This window comes from Nerophis lumbriciformis, linkage group LG16 (assembly GCF_033978685.3).
Source record: "Nerophis lumbriciformis linkage group LG16, RoL_Nlum_v2.1, whole genome shotgun sequence".
NCBI lineage: Eukaryota > Metazoa > Chordata > Actinopteri > Syngnathiformes > Syngnathidae > Nerophis > Nerophis lumbriciformis.
The window spans coordinates 24,284,183-24,303,631 of record NC_084563.2 but is presented as its reverse complement, the minus strand read 5'-3'; the positions used below and the strand labels follow the sequence as shown (position 1 = coordinate 24,303,631).

Genomic DNA, 19,449 nt, shown 5'->3' with positions numbered 1-19,449 from the left:
ACGTGACTGATACAAGACTGACACAAGACTAACACGTCTAAAGGACATATTTAGTGACATGTGACCAACACGTGACTAAAACAAGACTGACACAAGATTAAAACGTCTAAAGGACATGTTCAGTGACATGTGAGCAATACACTGACTGAAACGTGACTGGCAGCTTACATGTGACTGACACATGACTAATACAAGACTGACACAAGACTAACACGTCTAAAGGACATGTTTAGTGACATGTGACCGACACGTGACTAAAACAAGACTGACACAAGATTAAAACGTCTAAAGGACATGTTCAGTGACATATGAGCAATACACTGACTGAAACGTGACTGGCAGCTTACATGTGACTGACACATGAGTAATACAAGACTGACACAAGACTAACACGTCTAAAGGACATGTTTAGTGACATGTGACCGACACGTGACTAAAACAAGACTGACACAAGATTAAAACGTCGAAAAGACATGTTTAGTGACATGTGAGCAATACACTGACTGAAACGTGACTGGCAGCTTACATGTGACTGACACATGACTCATACAAGACTAACACGTCTAAAGGACATGTTTAGTGACATGTGACCGACACGTGACTAAAACAAGACTGACACAAAATTAAAACGTCGAAAAGACATGTTTAGTGACATGTGAGCAATACACTGACTGTAACGTGACTGGCAGCTTACATGTGACTGACACATGACTAATACAAGACTGACACAAGACTAACACGTCTAAAGGACGTTTAGTGACATGTGAACAACACGAGACTAAAACAAGACTGACACAAGATTAAAACGTCTAAAGGACATGTTTAGTGACATGTGACTGATACAAGACTGACACAAGACTAACACGTCTAAAGGACATGTTTAGTGGTAAGTGACCAATACACTGACTGAAACATGACTGGGAGCTTACATGTGACTGACACATGACTAATACAAGACTGACACAAGACTAACACGTCGAAAGGACGTTTAGTGACATGTGACCGACACGAGACTAAAACAAGACTGACACAAGATTAAAACGTCTAAAGGACATGTTTAGTGACATGTGACCAATACACTGACTGAAACGTGACTGGCAGCTTACATGTGACAGACACATGACTAATACAAGACTGACACAAGACTAACATGTCTAAAGGACATGTTTAGTGACATGTGACCAACACGTGACTGATACAAGACTGACACAAGATTAAAACGTCTAAAGGACATGTTTAGTGACATGTGACCAGTACACTGACTGAAACATGACTGGCAGCTTACATGTGACTGACACATGACTAATACAAGACTGACACAAGACTAACACGTCGAAAGGACGTTTAGTGACATGTGACCGACACGAGACTAAAACAAGACTGACACAAGATTAAAACGTCTAAAGGACATGTTTAGTGACATGTGACCGACACAAGACTAGCACGTCTAAAGGACATGTTTAGTGACATGTGATCGACACGTGACTGATACAAGACTGACACAAGACTAACACGTCTAAAGGACATGTTCAGTGACATGTGAGCAAACACTGACTGAAACGTGACTGGCAGCTTACATGTGACTGACACATGACTAATACAAGACTGACACAAGACTAACACGTCTAAAGGACATGTTTAGTGACATGTGACCGACACGTGACTCAAACAAGACTGACACAAGATTAAAACGTCTAAAGGACATGTTTAGTGACATGTGAGCAATACACTGACTGAAACGTGACTGGCAGCTTACATGTGACTGATACATGACTAATACAAGACTGACACAAGACTAACACGTCTAAAGGACATGTTTAGTGACATGTGACCGACACGTGACTAAAACAAGACTGACACAAGATTAAAACGTCTAAAGGACATGTTTAGTGACATGTGAGCAATACACTGACTGAAACGTGACTGGCAGCTTACATGTGACTGATACATGACTAATACAAGACTGACACAAGACTAGCACGTCTAAAGGACATGTTTAGTGACATGTGATCGACACGTGACTGATACAAGACTGACACAAGACTAACACGTCTAAAGGACATGTTTAGTGGCATGTGACTGACACGTGACTAAAACAAGACTGACACAAGACTAACACGTCGAAAGGACGTTTAGTGACATGTGACCGACACGAGACTAAAACAAGACTGACACAAGATTAAAACGTCTAAAGGACATGTTTAGTGACATGTGACCGACACAAGACTAGCACGTCTAAAGGACATGTTTAGTGACATGTGATCGACACGTGACTGATACAAGACTGACACAAGACTAACACGTCTAAAGGACATGTTCAGTGACATGTGAGCAAACACTGACTGAAACGTGACTGGCAGCTTACATGTGACTGACACATGACTAATACAAGACTGACACAAGACTAACACGTCTAAAGGACATGTTTAGTGACATGTGACCGACACGTGACTAAAACAAGACTGACACAAGATTAAAACGTCTAAAGGACATGTTTAGTGACATGTGAGCAATACACTGACTGAAACGTGACTGGCAGCTTACATGTGACTGATACATGACTAATACAAGACTAACACGTCTAAAGGACATGTTTAGTGACATGTGACCGACACGTGACTAAAACAAGACTGACACAAGATTAAACATCTAAAGGACATGTTTAGTGACATGTGAGCAAACACTGACTGAAACGTGACTGGCAGCTTACATGTGACTGACACGTGACTAATACAAGACTGACACAAGACTAACACGTCTAAAGGACGTTTAGTGACATGTGAACGACACGAGACTAAAACAAAACTGACACAAGATTAAAACGTCTAAAGGACATGTTCAGTGACATGTGAGCAATACACTGACTGAAACATGACTGGCAGCTTACATGTGACTGACACATGACTAATACAAGACTGACACAAGACTAACACGTCTAAAGGACATGTTTAGTGACATGTGACCGACACGTGACTAAAACAAGACTGACACAAGATTAAAACGTCTAAAGGACATGTTCAGTGACATATGAGCAATACACTGACTGAAACGTGACTGGCAGCTTACATGTGACTGACACATGACTAATACAAGACTGACACAAGACTAACACGTCTAAAGGACATGTTTAGTGACATGTGACCGACACGTGACTAAAACAAGACTGACACAAGATTAAAACGTCTAAAGGACATGTTTAGTGATATGTGACCGACACGTGACTGACACAAGACTAGCACGTCTAAAGGACATGTTTAGTGACATGTGATCGACACGTGACTGATACAAGACTGACACAAGACTAACACGTCTAAAGGACATATTTAGTGACATGTGACCAACACGTGACTAAAACAAGACTGACACAAGATTAAAACGTCTAAAGGACATGTTCAGTGACATGTGAGCAATACACTGACTGAAACGTGACTGGCAGCTTACATGTGACTGACACATGACTAATACAAGACTGACACAAGACTAACACGTCTAAAGGACATGTTTAGTGACATGTGACCGACACGTGACTAAAACAAGACTGACACAAGATTAAAACGTCTAAATGACATGTTCAGTGACATATGAGCAATACACTGACTGAAACGTGACTGGCAGCTTACATGTGACTGACACATGAGTAATACAAGACTGACACAAGACTAACACGTCTAAAGGACATGTTTAGTGACATGTGACCGACACGTGACTAAAACAAGACTGACACAAGATTAAAACGTCGAAAAGACATGTTTAGTGACATGTGAGCAATACACTGACTGAAACGTGACTGGCAGCTTACATGTGACTGACACATGACTCATACAAGACTAACACGTCTAAAGGACATGTTTAGTGACATGTGACCGACACGTGACTAAAACAAGACTGACACAAAATTAAAACGTCGAAAAGACATGTTTAGTGACATGTGAGCAATACACTGACTGTAACGTGACTGGCAGCTTACATGTGACTGACACATGACTCATACAAGACTAACACAGGACTAACACGTCTAAAGGACATGTTTAGTGACATGTGACCGACACGTGACTAAAACAAGACTGACACAAGATTAAAACGTCTAAAGGACATGTTCAGTGACATATGAGCAATACACTGACTGAAACGTGACTGGCAGCTTACATGTGACTGACACATGACTAATACAAGACTGACACAAGACTAACACGTCTAAAGGACATGTTTAGTGACATGTGACCGACACGTGACTAAAACAAGACTGACACAAGATTAAAACGTCTAAAGGACATGTTTAGTGATATGTGACCGACACGTGACTGACACAAGACTAGCACGTCTAAAGGACATGTTTAGTGACATGTGATCGACACGTGACTGATACAAGACTGACACAAGACTAACACGTCTAAAGGACATATTTAGTGACATGTGACCAACACGTGACTAAAACAAGACTGACACAAGATTAAAACGTCTAAAGGACATGTTCAGTGACATGTGAGCAATACACTGACTGAAACGTGACTGGCAGCTTACATGTGACTGACACATGACTAATACAAGACTGACACAAGACTAACACGTCTAAAGGACATGTTTAGTGACATGTGACCGACACGTGACTAAAACAAGACTGACACAAGATTAAAACGTCTAAAGGACATGTTCAGTGACATATGAGCAATACACTGACTGAAACGTGACTGGCAGCTTACATGTGACTGACACATGAGTAATACAAGACTGACACAAGACTAACACGTCTAAAGGACATGTTTAGTGACATGTGACCGACACGTGACTAAAACAAGACTGACACAAGATTAAAACGTCGAAAAGACATGTTTAGTGACATGTGAGCAATACACTGACTGAAACGTGACTGGCAGCTTACATGTGACTGACACATGACTCATACAAGACTAACACGTCTAAAGGACATGTTTAGTGACATGTGACCGACACGTGACTAAAACAAGACTGACACAAAATTAAAACGTCGAAAAGACATGTTTAGTGACATGTGAGCAATACACTGACTGTAACGTGACTGGCAGCTTACATGTGACTGACACATGACTCATACAAGACTAACACAGGACTAACACGTCTAAAGGACATGTTTAGTGACATGTGACCGACACGTGACTAAAACAAGACTGACACAAAATTAAAACGTCGAAAAAACATGTTTAGTGACATGTGAGCAATACACTGACTGTAACGTGACTGGCAGCTTACATGTGACTGACACATGACTAATACAAGACTGACACAAGACTAACACGTCTAAAGGACGTTTAGTGACATGTGAACAACACGAGACTAAAACAAGACTGACACAAGATTAAAACGTCTAAAGGACATGTTTAGTGACATGTGACTGATACAAGACTGACACAAGACTAACACGTCTAAAGGACATGTTTAGTGGTACGTGACCAATACACTGACTGAAACGTGACTGGCAGCTTACATGTGACTGACACATGACTAATACAAGACTGACACAAGACTAACACGTCGAAAGGACGTTTAGAGACATGTGACCGACACGAGACTAAAACAAGACTGACACAAGATTAAAACGTCTAAAGGACATGTTTAGTGACATGTGACCAATACACTGACTGAAACGTGACTGGCAGCTTACATGTGACAGACACATGACTAATACAAGACTGACACAAGACTAACACGTCGAAAGGACGTTTAGTGACATGTGACCGACACGAGACTAAAACAAGACTGACACAAGATTAAAACGTCTAAAGGACATGTTCAGTGACATATGAGCAATACACTGACTGAAACGTGACTGGCAGCTTACATGTGACTGACACATGACTAATACAACACTGACACAAGACTAACACGTCTAAAGGACATGTTTAGTGACATGTGACCGACACGTGACTAAAACAAGACTGACACAAGATTAAAACGTCTAAAGGACATGTTTAGTGACATGTGAGCAATACACTGACTGAAACGTGACTGGCAGCTTACATGTGACCGACACGTGACTAAAACAAGACTGACACAAGATTAAAACGTCTAAAGGACATGTTCAGTGACATATGAGCAATACACTGACTGAAACGTGACTGGCAGCTTACATGTGACTGACACATGACTAATACAAGACTGACACAAGACTAACACGTCTAAAGGACATGTTTAGTGACATGTGACCGACAAGTGACTAAAACAAGACTGACACAAGATTAAAACGTCTAAAGGACATGTTTAGTGACATGTGAGCAATACACTGACTGAAACGTGACTGGCAGCTTACATGTGACTGATACATGACTAATACAAGACTAACACGTCTAAAGGACATGTTTAGTGACATGTGACCGACACGTGACTAAAACAAGACTGACACAAGATTAAACGTCTAAAGGACATGTTTAGTGACATGTGAGCAAACACTGACTGAAACGTGACTGGCAGCTTACATGTGACTGACACGTGACTAATACAAGACTGACACAAGACTAACACGTCTAAAGGACGTTTAGTGACATGTGAACGACACGAGACTAAAACAAGACTGACACAAGATTAAAACGTCTAAAGGACATGTTTAGTGACATGTGAGCAATACACTGACTGAAACGTGACTGGCAGCTTACACTGACACATGACTAATACAAGACTGACACAAGACCGACTTGTCTAACAACTTATTTAGTGACATGTAGCTAATACACTGAAAGGTGACTGGCATCTTATATGTTTACTGGCATGTGACTGACACATGACTAATACAAGACTGACACAAGACCGACATGTCTAACAACTTATTTAGTGACATGTAGCTAATACACTGAAAGGTGACTGGCATCTTACCTGTTTACTGACATTTGACTGACACAAGACTGACATGTCTAACGACATGTTTAGTGTGATGTGACTAATACACTAAAACGTGACTGGCATCTTACATGTAGAATGACATGTGACTGACACATGACTTAAAATGTTTAATGACATGTAGCTAATACACTGGCATGTGACTGACACAAGACTGACATGTCTAATGACATGTGACTGAAAATTCCCACATGTTCACTGACATGTGACTGACACAAGACTGACGTGTCTAATGACATCCTTAGTTACATGTGACTGAAACATCTTACATGTTCACTGTCATGTGACTGACACAAGACTGACATGTCTAATGACATGCTTAGTGACATGTAACTGAAACATCTTACATGTTCACTGACATGTGACTGACATGTCTAATGACATCCTCAGTGACATGTGACTGAAACATCTTAAATGTTCACTGACATGTGACTGACACAAGACTGACATGTCTAATGACATGCTTAGTGACTGAAACATCTTACATGTTCACTGACATGTGACTGAAACAAGACTGACATGTCTAATGACATGCTTAGTGACATGTGACTGAAACATCTTAAATTTTCACTGACATGTGACTGACACAAGACTGACATGTCTAATGACATGCTTAGTGACTGAAACATCTTACATGTTCACTGACATGTGACTGACACAAGACTGATATGTCTAATGACATGCTTAGTGACATGTGACTGAAACATCTTACATGTTCACTGACATGTGACTGACACAAGACTGACGTGTCTAATGACATGCTTAGTGACATGTGACTGAAACATCTTACATGTTCACTGACATGTCTAATGACATCCTCAGTGACATGTGACTGAAACATCTTACATGTTCACTGACATGTAACTGACACAAGACTGACATGTCTAATGACATGCTTAGTGACATGTGACTGAAACATCTTACATGGTCACTGACATGTGACTGACATGTCTAATGACATCCTCACTGACATGTGACTGAAACATCTTAAATGTTCACTGACATGTGACTGACACAAGACTGACATGTCTAATGACATGCTTAGTGACATGTGACTGAAACATCTTACATGTTCACTGACATGTGACTGACATGTCTAATGACATCCTCAGTGACATGTGACTGAAACATCTTAAATGTTCACTGACATGAGACTGACACGAGACTGACATGTCCAATGACATGCTTAGTGACTGAAACATCTTACATGTTCACTGACATGTGACTGACACAAGACAAGACTGACATGTCTAATGACATGCTTAGTGACTGAAACATCTTACATGTTCACTGACATGTGACTGACATGTCCAATGACATCCCCGGTGACATGTGACTGAAACATCTTACATGTTCACTGACATGTGACTGACACAAGACTGACATGTCTAATGACATGCTTAGTGACATGTGACTGAAACATATTACATGTTCACTGACATGTGACTGACATGTCTAATGACATCCTCAGCATGTGACTGTAACATCTTAAATGTTCACTGACATGTGACTGACACAAGACTGACATGTCTAATGACATGCTTAGTGACTGAAACATCTTACATGTTCACTGGCATGTGACTGACACAAGACTGACATGTCTAATGACATGCTTAGTGACTGAAACATCTTACATGTTCACTGACATGTGACTGACAAGACTGATATGTCTAATGACATGCTTAGTGACATGTGACTGAAACATCTTACATGTTCACTGACACATGACTGACACAAGACTTACATGTCTAATGACATGCTTAGTGACATGTGACTGAAACATCTTACATGTTCACTGACATGTGACTGACACAAAACTGACATGTCTAATGACATGCTTAGCGACATGTGACTGAAACATCTTAAATGTTCACTGACATGTGAGTGGCACAAGATTGACATGTCCAATGGCATGCTTAGTGACTGAAACATCTTACATGTTCACTGACATGTGACTGACACAAGACTGACATGTCTAATGACATGCTTAGTGACTGAAACATCTTACATGTTCACTGACATGTGACTGACACAAGACTGACAAGTCTAATGACATGCTTAGTGACATGTGACTGAAACATCTTAAATGTTCACTGACATGTGACTGACACAAGACTGACATGTCTAATGACATGCTTAGTGACTGAAACATCTTACATGTTCACTGACATGTGACTGACACAAGACTGACAAGTCTAATGACATGCTTAGTGACATGTGACTGACTGAAACATCTTAAATGTTCACTGACATGTGACTGACAAGACTGACATGTCTAATGACATGCTTAGTGACTTAAACATCTTACATGTTCACTGACATGTGACTGACACAAGACTGACATGTCTAATGACATGCTTAGTGACATGTGACTGAAACATCTTAAATGTTCACTGACATGTGACTGACATGTCTAATGACATGCTTAGTGACTTAAACATCTTACATGTTCACTGACGTGACTGACACAAGACTGACATGTCTAATGACATGCTTAGTGACATGTGACTGAAACATCTTAAATGTTCACTGACATGTGACTGACATGTCTTATGACATGCTTAGTGACATGGCACAGAGGCTATTTTGCAGCAGGAATGGACTTTTTACTGCGTAATATTCCTCGATGCCTTCTTACCGTGACGTTGCACCACTCGCACCTCATTCCCGCCAGGACGTCGGAGGAGCTGCAGGACCGTCGACACACCTCGCACCTCGCGCTGGACGCCAGGTTGCCCTCCCTCCAGTGGTGGTGAAACGTGCTCTGCAGACACAAAGCACCAGGAGGAGTTGATTTGGTTTTTCAGGACAGGAAGTCCAAGATGCGGACAGGACGCCAACCTGCTCCCGGCTCCCATCCGTGTGACAAAGGCGGCAGTCGGCGCAGGCGAAGGCGGCGCAGTCGGCGTGCACGTGGAGCTCGCACACTGAAAGTGTTAGCAAGAGTTGTTAGCAACGGCGATTGCGACGTCGTTAGCGGCCCCGTAGCGGCGTGCAGACCTTCGCAACGCAGCGCGGCGTTTCCCTCCGTCTGCTTCCTGCACACGCAGCACATGCGTCTCTTGCCGGCGTCCGGGCCGAAGCAGTGCGCCACGGGGACCTGCGGGGGGGGGGGTGTCAGCGTGAACAAACGGGCGCGTGGTCAACGTGACGGCGTTGACTCACCCGCACTGCAGAGGGCGCCATGCTGGAGCACGGTGAGCGTAGCGTCTTCAGACATTTCTCGTGACACATGAAGTTGCACACTGAGGGAGACGACAACACGCATACTGTGTCACCATGGCAACGCTGGTTAGAAGACGTCACTCGCGGTTAAGGGAGAGGAACGAGGTTTTCAAAATAAAATATGTTGTTCTCACAATTACATTGGTTGTTATTATACATCACACACACACACACACACACACACACACACACACACACACACACACACACACACACACACACACACACACACACACACACACACACACACACACACACACACACACACACACACACACACACACACACACACACACACACACACACACACACACACACACACACACACACACACACATCTTCTGCTGCCATGACAACTAGAGGAACTGCAAGAGAAAGGCTTCCGACCCTCGAGCAACACACACACAAACACACACACACACACACACACACACACACACACACACACATACATTGCGCACACACAGACACACACACACTGGACAACTGGCGTGTTACTGGGCAGAAGATGTGTGTGTGGTATGTCTTTGTGAGGACCAGTTGGACTGTACTGTCAAGTGTAGTGAGGATACACACGGTACAGTTACACAATGAGGACATGTAAACACAATTAAAACATTGTGGAATAAAACACACTATGTGGACATTAAGACACACTATGAAGATATGAATGAGGACGTGTAAGCACAATAAAACATAAGTGAGGACACATTGTGAGGATTTTCAGACGTAAATAAGGACATGTAAACACAATTAAGACACGTTTTATGGACCTGTGGACACAATAAAGACGTGAGACGCGATGACAACATTTATACACAATACAACCGTTAGAAACGATGACAAACAACGTTTATACACAATAAAGACGTGAGACACGATGACAAACGTTTATACACAATTCAAATGTGAGACGCGATATATATATATATATATATATATATATATATATATATATATATATATATATATATATATAAACATTAATCAAAAACAACATTTATACACAATGAGACACGATGACAAACAACATTTATACACGATGAGACACGATGACAAACAACATTTATACACGATGAGACACGATGACAAACAACATTTATACACAATGAGACACGATGACAAACAACATTTATACACGATGAGAAAAAACAACATTTATACATATGAGACACGATGACAAACAACATTTATACACAATGAGATGCGATGACAAAACATTTACACACAATGAGACACAATGACAAACAACATTTATACACAATGAGACACGATGACAAACAACATTTATACACATGAGACACGAGACAAACATTCATACACATGAGACACAATGACAAACAACATTTATACACAATGAGACGCGATGACAAACAACATTTATACACAATGAGACACAATGACAAACAACATTTATACACATGAGACACGATGAAAAACATTCATACACATGAGACACGATGACAAACAACATTTATACACAATGAGACACAATGACAAACAACATTTATACACAATGAGACACGATGACATACAACATTTATACACAATGACAAACAACATCTATACACAATGAGACACAATGACAAACAACCTTTATACACAATGAGACACAACATTTATACACAATGACAAACAACATCTATACACAATGAGACACGATGACAAACAACCTTTATACACAATGACAAACAACATTTTTACACAATGAGACAAGATGACAATCAACATTTATACACGATGACAAACAACATTTATACACCATCAGACACGATGACAAACAACATTTATACACGATGACAAACAACATTTATACATAATAAGACATGATGACAAACAACATTTATACACGATGACAAACAACATTTATACACAATGACAAACAACATTTATACACGATGACAAACAACATTTATACATAATGAGACACGATGACAAACAACATTTATACACGATGACAAACAACATTTATACACAATGAGACACAATGACAAACAACATTTATACACGATGACAAACAACATTTATACATAATGAGACACGATGACAAACAACATTTATACACGATGACAAACAACATTTATACACAATGAGACACGATGACAAACAACATTTATACACAATGACAAACAACATTTATACACAATGAGACACGATGACAAACAACATTTATACACAATGACAAACAACATTTATACACAATGAGACACGATGACAAACCACATTTCTACACAATAAATGTCAGTCAGAAGTCAAAAGCGCCTGCTGTCAACAATGTTGTCAAACAGGGTCAAGCTAGAAAACGTGTGTACCTTCACACAGGAAGCCGAGCAGTCCCCACAGGAAGTCGCTGCAATGGTGACAATATGTCGGTTTGGTCAGCGTCGCCCTCTTGAAGCTGTGACCCAGAGCCGGGTTCTGGTATCGGTTCTTGGCCGTCAGCGGGCTCGCAGTCCGGCTGTCTGTGGCTTCCGGCTCTGCCGGGCAGCAGTCGGCCATGTCTGACGCGCATGCACGACGTCTACAATGTGTCGGGTCCAGTATCGAACCGTTAGGATCAATACTTGACGTCATCCCGCCTTCCAGAGGGGGGCGTGGTCCCGTCCGGCTCATAAGCACGCTGCGCAGTGGCAACCTTGCTCGCTCACGTCGGCGGTGACGAGCGTCGTGATCAATGACTTCCGCCTTTTTTAAAGTCAGGGGGTCACGTGACGCGCGGGCGCGCGTGAGAGCGGTACCAGCCGGCGCGGGGGCGCGCGGCACACAGGACGAAAGCGTCGTCGAGGGGTAATGACGAGCGCGTCTTCTAGAACCTCAAGAACACAAACAGAACCTTGAAAAGTTAACAAGTGTTCTGTTTTAACTTGCACTACTTCTTCTTCTCTTTCATCCTACTTCCTTGTTTATTGTGAGTGTTCGCCTCATCGAGTTCTCGCTCACTTCCGGTTTCCTTCCTCCGTCTTCTCTGAACACATAAACCGCTTTGTTAACTTTTACGATATACTTTTATTACTACAATGCTATATTACATGTATTCTGACACTTTATAGTTTATGTTCATTGTATATTTACAGTTTGTCCCTTCAATAAGGCGGCTTAAGGCGTCGAGGTGCACTTACTAATCATGACCACAAGATGTCGGTGTAACCCCGCCTCGTCTCTAAAACTATTTCCGGGTGTCAGAGTTTGTTATTTACAAATTACGATTACACTCACGTGATGATTTACCCCGCTCATAAGATTTTTTATTTATTTATTTTATTTATGATTTTTTAACCAATTGTTTTTTAAAAGGAACAAATAGACTTACACATTTGAATGAGTAAAGTTCTTTATTGTCATTGCTTTCATACAGACAATTAAATACAACTTAGCGGCATCATTTCAAAACAATTAAAAAAATAAAAACTAGGCTCCAGCGCCCCTCGCGACCCCGAAGGGAATAAGCGGTAGAAAATAGATGGATGGATGGAAAACTACTACATGAAAGTATGCAATATAGAAACACGTGACTCGCCTCTGAGACCACCTGATCGGAATTGGCGCGGCAATCATCCAAACGAAAGGGGGCGCTAAAGGCTAAAAAATAAATAAATAGATGCGTGACGTCACACGGAACGGCCATGACGTCATACATTAAGTCAAAACCACCCCCCTTTTTAACATATGACGTAATTCCACCTGTTTTGTCCTCCTTAAGCTCCTCCTGATGCGGGTGGGCGATACTGCCATTTCGGTGTCGACTCGATACCAAGTAACGATACGGATACCGATCCACGTCACTCAATACTCGTTTCTCTCGAATCTATTGATAATGACTATGAGCCGAAGAAAATACCTTCCAAGCGAGCAATTTGAGCTCGGTGTCGATGCTACCGATATTAGGTTCGATCCGCCCCCCCCCCAGCCCCTCCCCTCCACAATCTCTCTCTCTACCTGTCTCTCTCCCCTCCTCCCTCGGTCCTCTTCCCGCTCCTCCTCCCTCTCGGTGCGGACATGCTCCGGGTCGTGAGGAGATGAGGTTCCGAAATGCCTCCTTCTTGACGCTGCTGTTGTTCGGACTGTGCGGGCTGGTCTCGCTGTCCTGGTACACCGCCTTCAGCAGCTCCAGAGGTAAGGGCACTTACCCCCCTAACCCCCTCTTTCCCCGTGTCCTTACGGTGCGGTTCGGATGTTTCTGTTGATGATGATGATGATGATGATGATGTGAAGCAGCTGCGGGCTGGAAGCTCAGCAGGGAGCGCTCGCTTTACGACGCGGCACGTGCCAGCTGGGTCCTCGCCAGACGGGGCGGGGGGGGGGGGGGGGGGCGCTCGGTTTGCGTCAGGTGAGAAGAGGAGTGGCGCAGGGTGAAGGAAATGAGATGCGGGGCGCGTTTGTTTCGCGACACGCCATCCCCTGCCATTCCCCCCCAACATTTAATCTCAGAGGTCAACGAAGGGGCGCTTCATGTACCACACTGCGCGTGCCCGCCGTGGCTCGGGTCTGAGAGGAGCGCTTGGTTTTCGTGTCACTTTCCAGGTGGGGACGCGGGTTTTTTCTCGAGGAGAGCAACAAAGTGCGCCCGAGATGGGAGCGCTTGATATGTGCCGTTATGGCTCCGGTTCAAGAGGGGCGCTTGGTTTTGTGTAACGCAGGGGTGTCAAACTCATTTTAGATCGGGGGCCACATGGAGAAAAATCGACTCCCAAAATTTACGGCACGATAACTTAAAAATAAAGACGACCTCAGATTGTTTACTTTGTTTAAAAATAGAACAAGCACATTCTCAAATCGTACAAATAAATGGGTTATACTTGTGTAGCGCTTTTCTACCTTCAAAGTACTCAAAGCGCTTTGACACTATTTCCACATTCACCCATTCACACACACATTCACACACACATTCACTCACTGATGGCGGGAGCTGCCATGCAAGGCCCTAACCACGACCCATCAGGAGCAAGGGTGAAGTGTCTTGCTCAAGGACACAACGAACGTGACGAGGTTGGTAGTAGGTGGGGATCGAACCAGGAACCCTCAGGTTGCTGGCACGGCCACTCTCCCAACAGCGCCACGCCGTCCCCATCATAATGTTGTTGTTGTTGTTTTTTTACAATTACAGTTAATAGTAGAGATGTCCGATAACATCGGACTCCCGATGTTATCGGCCGATAAATGCTTTAAAATGTATTATCGGAAATTATCGGTATCGGTTTCAAAATTATCGGTATCGGTTTCAAAAAGTACAATTTATGACTTTTTAAAATGCCGCTGTGTACGCGGACGCAGGGAGAAGTACAGAGCGCCAATAAACCTTAAAGGCACTGCCTTTGCGTGCCGGTCCAATCACATAATATCTACGGCTTTTCACACACACAAGTGAATGCAAGGGTGGCCGTATAAACAACTTTAACACTGTTACAAATATGCGCCACACTGTGAACCCACACCAAACAAGAATGACAAACACATTTCGGGAGAACATCCGCACCGTAACACAACATAAACACAACAGAACAAACACCTAGAACCCCGTGCAGCACTAACTCTTCCGGGACGCTATAATATACCCCCCCACCTCAACCTCAACTTCCTCATGCTCTCTCAGGGAGAGCATGTCCCAAATTTCAAGCTGCTGTTTTGAGGCATGTTAAAAAAAATAATGCACTTTGTGACTTCAATAATAAATATGGCAGTGCCATGTTGGCATTTTTTTCCATCACTTGAGTTGATTTATTTTGGAAAACCTTGTTGCATTGTTTAATGCATCCAGCGGGGCATCACAACAAAATTAGGCATAATATTGTGTTAATTCCACGACTGTATATATCGGTATCGGTAATTAAGAGTTGGACAATATCGGATATTTCGGATATCGGAAAAAAAAAGCCATTATCGGACATCTCTAGTTAATAGTATACTTTATTTGTCGTTATTTATATTTTCTGAATAAATGATGTGATAATATTCATCAGTCAACTCATTGGTGTTCATTTTCAATCTATCAAGATAAAAAAAATGATATCAAGATCAAATTATTCTATGTCATTTATGTAGTTTGATTATTTTCCTGGACTGATGTACTAACATTATGTGGATGTTAGTGACAAATAATTGCTATTGCGACATCTAGTGGACACATTTAGAACAGCTATTTTTTTAAATAAAAAATGAGCAAACTCATCCCGCGGGCCGGATAAAACCTGTTCGTGGGCCTGATCCGACCCTCGGGCCGTACGTTTGACACCTCTGATGTAAGGGATGACTGTGTTGTGTAAACCCCACTCGCCCGTGTCTTAAGAGATGCACCGACGATGAGTTGACAGGCCAAGGGTTTTAGCTCATTGTTTAGAGCTGCTCGACTCGACTCATTTGGTGGGGTTTTGCAGTCGCTGGTTGGAGGCCAGCATGGGCTGGACTGGACTGGGTCAGGAGGACAACTGGTACTCCGGTGCGAGTGGAACAAGGCAGGTGGAAAGCATGTGTGAAGTTGCCCTCCAAAACCCCCCAGACTTGTCCCAATAGTTTGTGCTACGATTGTGCTGCAATGTTTTTTGTCTATATCATAATTTAGTTTTTAATGTTTTATGGATTGTATGTTGCTAACATGTTATTATTCATAACCACCCCCTCTTGTCAAAACCTCCCCAGACCTGTCCCAATAGTTTGTGCTACAATTGTGCTGCAACGTTTTTTTGTCTACAAACCCCGTTTCTATATGAGTTGGGAAATTGTGTTAGATGTAAATATAAACGGAATACAATGATTTGCAAATAATTTTCAACCCATATTCAGTTGAATATGCTACAAAGACAACATATTTGATGTTCAAACTGATAAATATATATTTTTTTTTTGCAAATAATCATTAACTTTAGAATTTGATGCCAGCAACACGTGACAAAGAAGTTGGGAAAGGTGGCAATAAATACTAATAAAGTTGAGGAATGCTCATCAAACACTTATTTGGAACATCCCACAGGTGAACAGGCAAATTGGGAACAGGTGGGTGCCATGATTGGGTATAAAAACAGCTTCCATGAAATGCTCAGTCATTCACAAACAAGGATGAGGCGAGGGTCACCACTTTGTCAACAAATGCGTGAGCAAATTGTTGAACAGTTTAAGAAAAACCTTTCTCAACCAGCTATTGCAAGGAATTTAGGGATTTCACCATCTACGGTCCGTAATATCATCAAAGGGTTCAGAGAATCTGGAGAAATCACTGCACGTAAGCAGCTAAGCCCGTGACCTTCGATCCCTCAGGCTGTACTGCATCAACAAGGGACATCAGTGTGTAAAGGATATCACCACATGGGCTCAGGAACACTTCAGAAACCCACTGTCAGTAACTACAGTTAGTCGCTAAATCTGTAAATGCAAGTTAAAACTCTCCAATGCAAAGGCGAAAACCGTTTATCAACAACACCCAGAAACGTCGTCGGCTTCGCTGGGCCTGAGCTCATCTAAGATGGACTGATACAAAGTGGAAAAGTGTTCTGTGGTCTGACGAGTCCACATTTCAAATTGTTTTTGAAAACTGTGGACGTCGTGTCCTCTGGACCAAAGAGGAAAAGAACCATCCGGATTGTTACAGGCACAATGTTGAAAATCCAGCATCTGTGATGGTATGGGGGTGTATTAGTTCCCAAGACATGGGTAACTTACACATCTGTGAAGGCGCCATTAATGCTGAAAGGTACATACAGGTTTTGGAGCAACATATGTTGCCATCCAAGTAACGTTACCATGGACGCCCCTGCTTATTTCAGCAAGACAATGCCAAGCCAGGTGTTACATCAACGTGGCTTTATAGTAAAAGAGTGCGGGTACTAGACTGGCCTGCCTGTAGTCCAGACCTGTCTCCCATTGAAAATGTGTGGCGCATTATGAAGCCTAAAATACCACAACGGAGACCCCCGGACTGTTGAACAACTTAAGCTGTACATCAAGCAAGAATGGGAAATAATTCCACCTGAGAAGCTTAAAAAATGGGTCTCCTCAGTTCCCAAACGTTTACTGAGTGTGGTTAAAAGGAAAGGCCATGTAACACAGTGGTGAACATGCCCTTTCCCAACCACTTTAGCACGTGTTGCAGCCATGAAATTCTAAGTTAATTATTATTTGCCAAAAAAAAAATAAAGTTTATGAGTTTGAACATCAAATATCTTGTCTTTGTAGTGCATTCAATTGAATATGGGTTGAAAAGGATTTGCAAATCATTGTATTCCGTTTTTTATTTACATCTAACACAATTTCCCAACTCATATGGAAACAGGGTTTGTACTTGCTGCCTCGCGGCTCAGAGCCTGCACGTTAGAGTTTAACCCGGTAGACGAAAAGGTAGCTTACCTCCGCTTTCAGGTAGGCGGACGGGTTCTGACTGTTGTTTGTGCTTACGCACCAAGCGGCAGTTCAGAGTACCCACCCTTTTTTGAATCCCTAGAGGGAGTACTGGAGAGTGATCCCTCTAGGGATTCCCTTGTTCTACTGGCCAACTTCACAGCTCACATTGGCAACGACAGTGAGATCTGCAGAGGCATGATTGGGAGAAACGGTCGCTCTGATCTGAACCAGAGTGCTGTTTTGTTATTGGACTTTTGTGGTCGTCACAGATTGTCCATAACAAACACACATTTTCAAACATAAGGGTGTCCAGATGCGCAATTGGCACCAGGACACCCTACGCCGCAGTTCGATAAGCAACTTGGCGGTTGTATCATCGGATTAGGACACTCGGGTGAAGAGAGGGTCGGAGCTTTCAACCAATCACTACCTGGTGGTGAGTCGGCTCCAATGGTGGGGGAGAATGACAGACAGACCTGGCAGGCCCAAACGCTTAGTGAATCTCTGCTGGGAACATATGGCAGAGTCTACTGTCAGAGAGAGTTTCAATACCCAGCTCCGAGAGAATTTCGAACATGTTACAAGGGAGGAGCTGGATATTGAGTCTGAGTGGACGATGTTTCGTACCTTTGTTGTCGAGGCAGCTGATCGGAGCTGTGGCCGCAAGGCGGTCGGTGCCTGCCGTGGCGGTAATCCGAGATCCCGCTGGTAGACGCCAACGATGAGGGATGCCGTCAAGCTGAAGGAGTCCTATTGGGTTCTTTTGGCTCCTGCATGGGATCACACTCCTCAGCTTTCCTGATAAGGTCTATTCAGGTGTACTGGAGAGGAGGCTACGCCGGATAGTTGAACCTCGGATTCAGGAGGAGCAGTGTGGTTTTCGTCTTGGTCTTGTAACTGTGGACCAACTCTATACTCTTGGCAGATAGTTGAACCTCGGATTCAGGAGGAGCAGTGTGGTTTTCGTCCTCGTCTTAGAACTGTGGACCAACTCTATACTCTTGGCAGGGTCCTTGAGGGTGCTAAGAG

The 19,449-nt window shown here is 42.7% G+C and overlaps 2 protein-coding genes across 3 annotated transcripts in view; one reads left to right on the top strand and one right to left on the bottom strand.

The window, feature by feature from the left end:
* Positions 1 to 12,787, bottom strand: part of LOC133617111 (diacylglycerol kinase theta) — a 52,235-nt gene extending 39,448 nt beyond the window's left edge. Inside the window, exons 1-5 of the mRNA XM_061976840.2 lie at positions 12,405 to 12,787; positions 10,033 to 10,112; positions 9,868 to 9,967; positions 9,709 to 9,794; positions 9,506 to 9,631 (exon numbers count right to left, since the gene is read on the bottom strand). Coding sequence (XP_061832824.2) covers positions 9,506 to 9,631; positions 9,709 to 9,794; positions 9,868 to 9,967; positions 10,033 to 10,112; positions 12,405 to 12,705 — 693 coding nt within the window. The 5' untranslated portion in view covers positions 12,706 to 12,787. The remainder of the gene's footprint in view (positions 1 to 9,505; positions 9,632 to 9,708; positions 9,795 to 9,867; positions 9,968 to 10,032; positions 10,113 to 12,404) is intronic.
* mgat4b (alpha-1,3-mannosyl-glycoprotein 4-beta-N-acetylglucosaminyltransferase B) overlaps positions 12,732 to 19,449 on the top strand; it is a 64,795-nt gene continuing 58,077 nt past the window's right edge. Inside the window, exon 1 of one of the 2 annotated variants that reach the window (XM_072914905.1) lies at positions 12,732 to 12,879. In XM_072914905.1, coding sequence (XP_072771006.1) covers positions 12,767 to 12,879 — 113 coding nt within the window. In that variant the 5' untranslated portion in view covers positions 12,732 to 12,766. The other variant, XM_061976841.2, reaches the window with a different exon arrangement.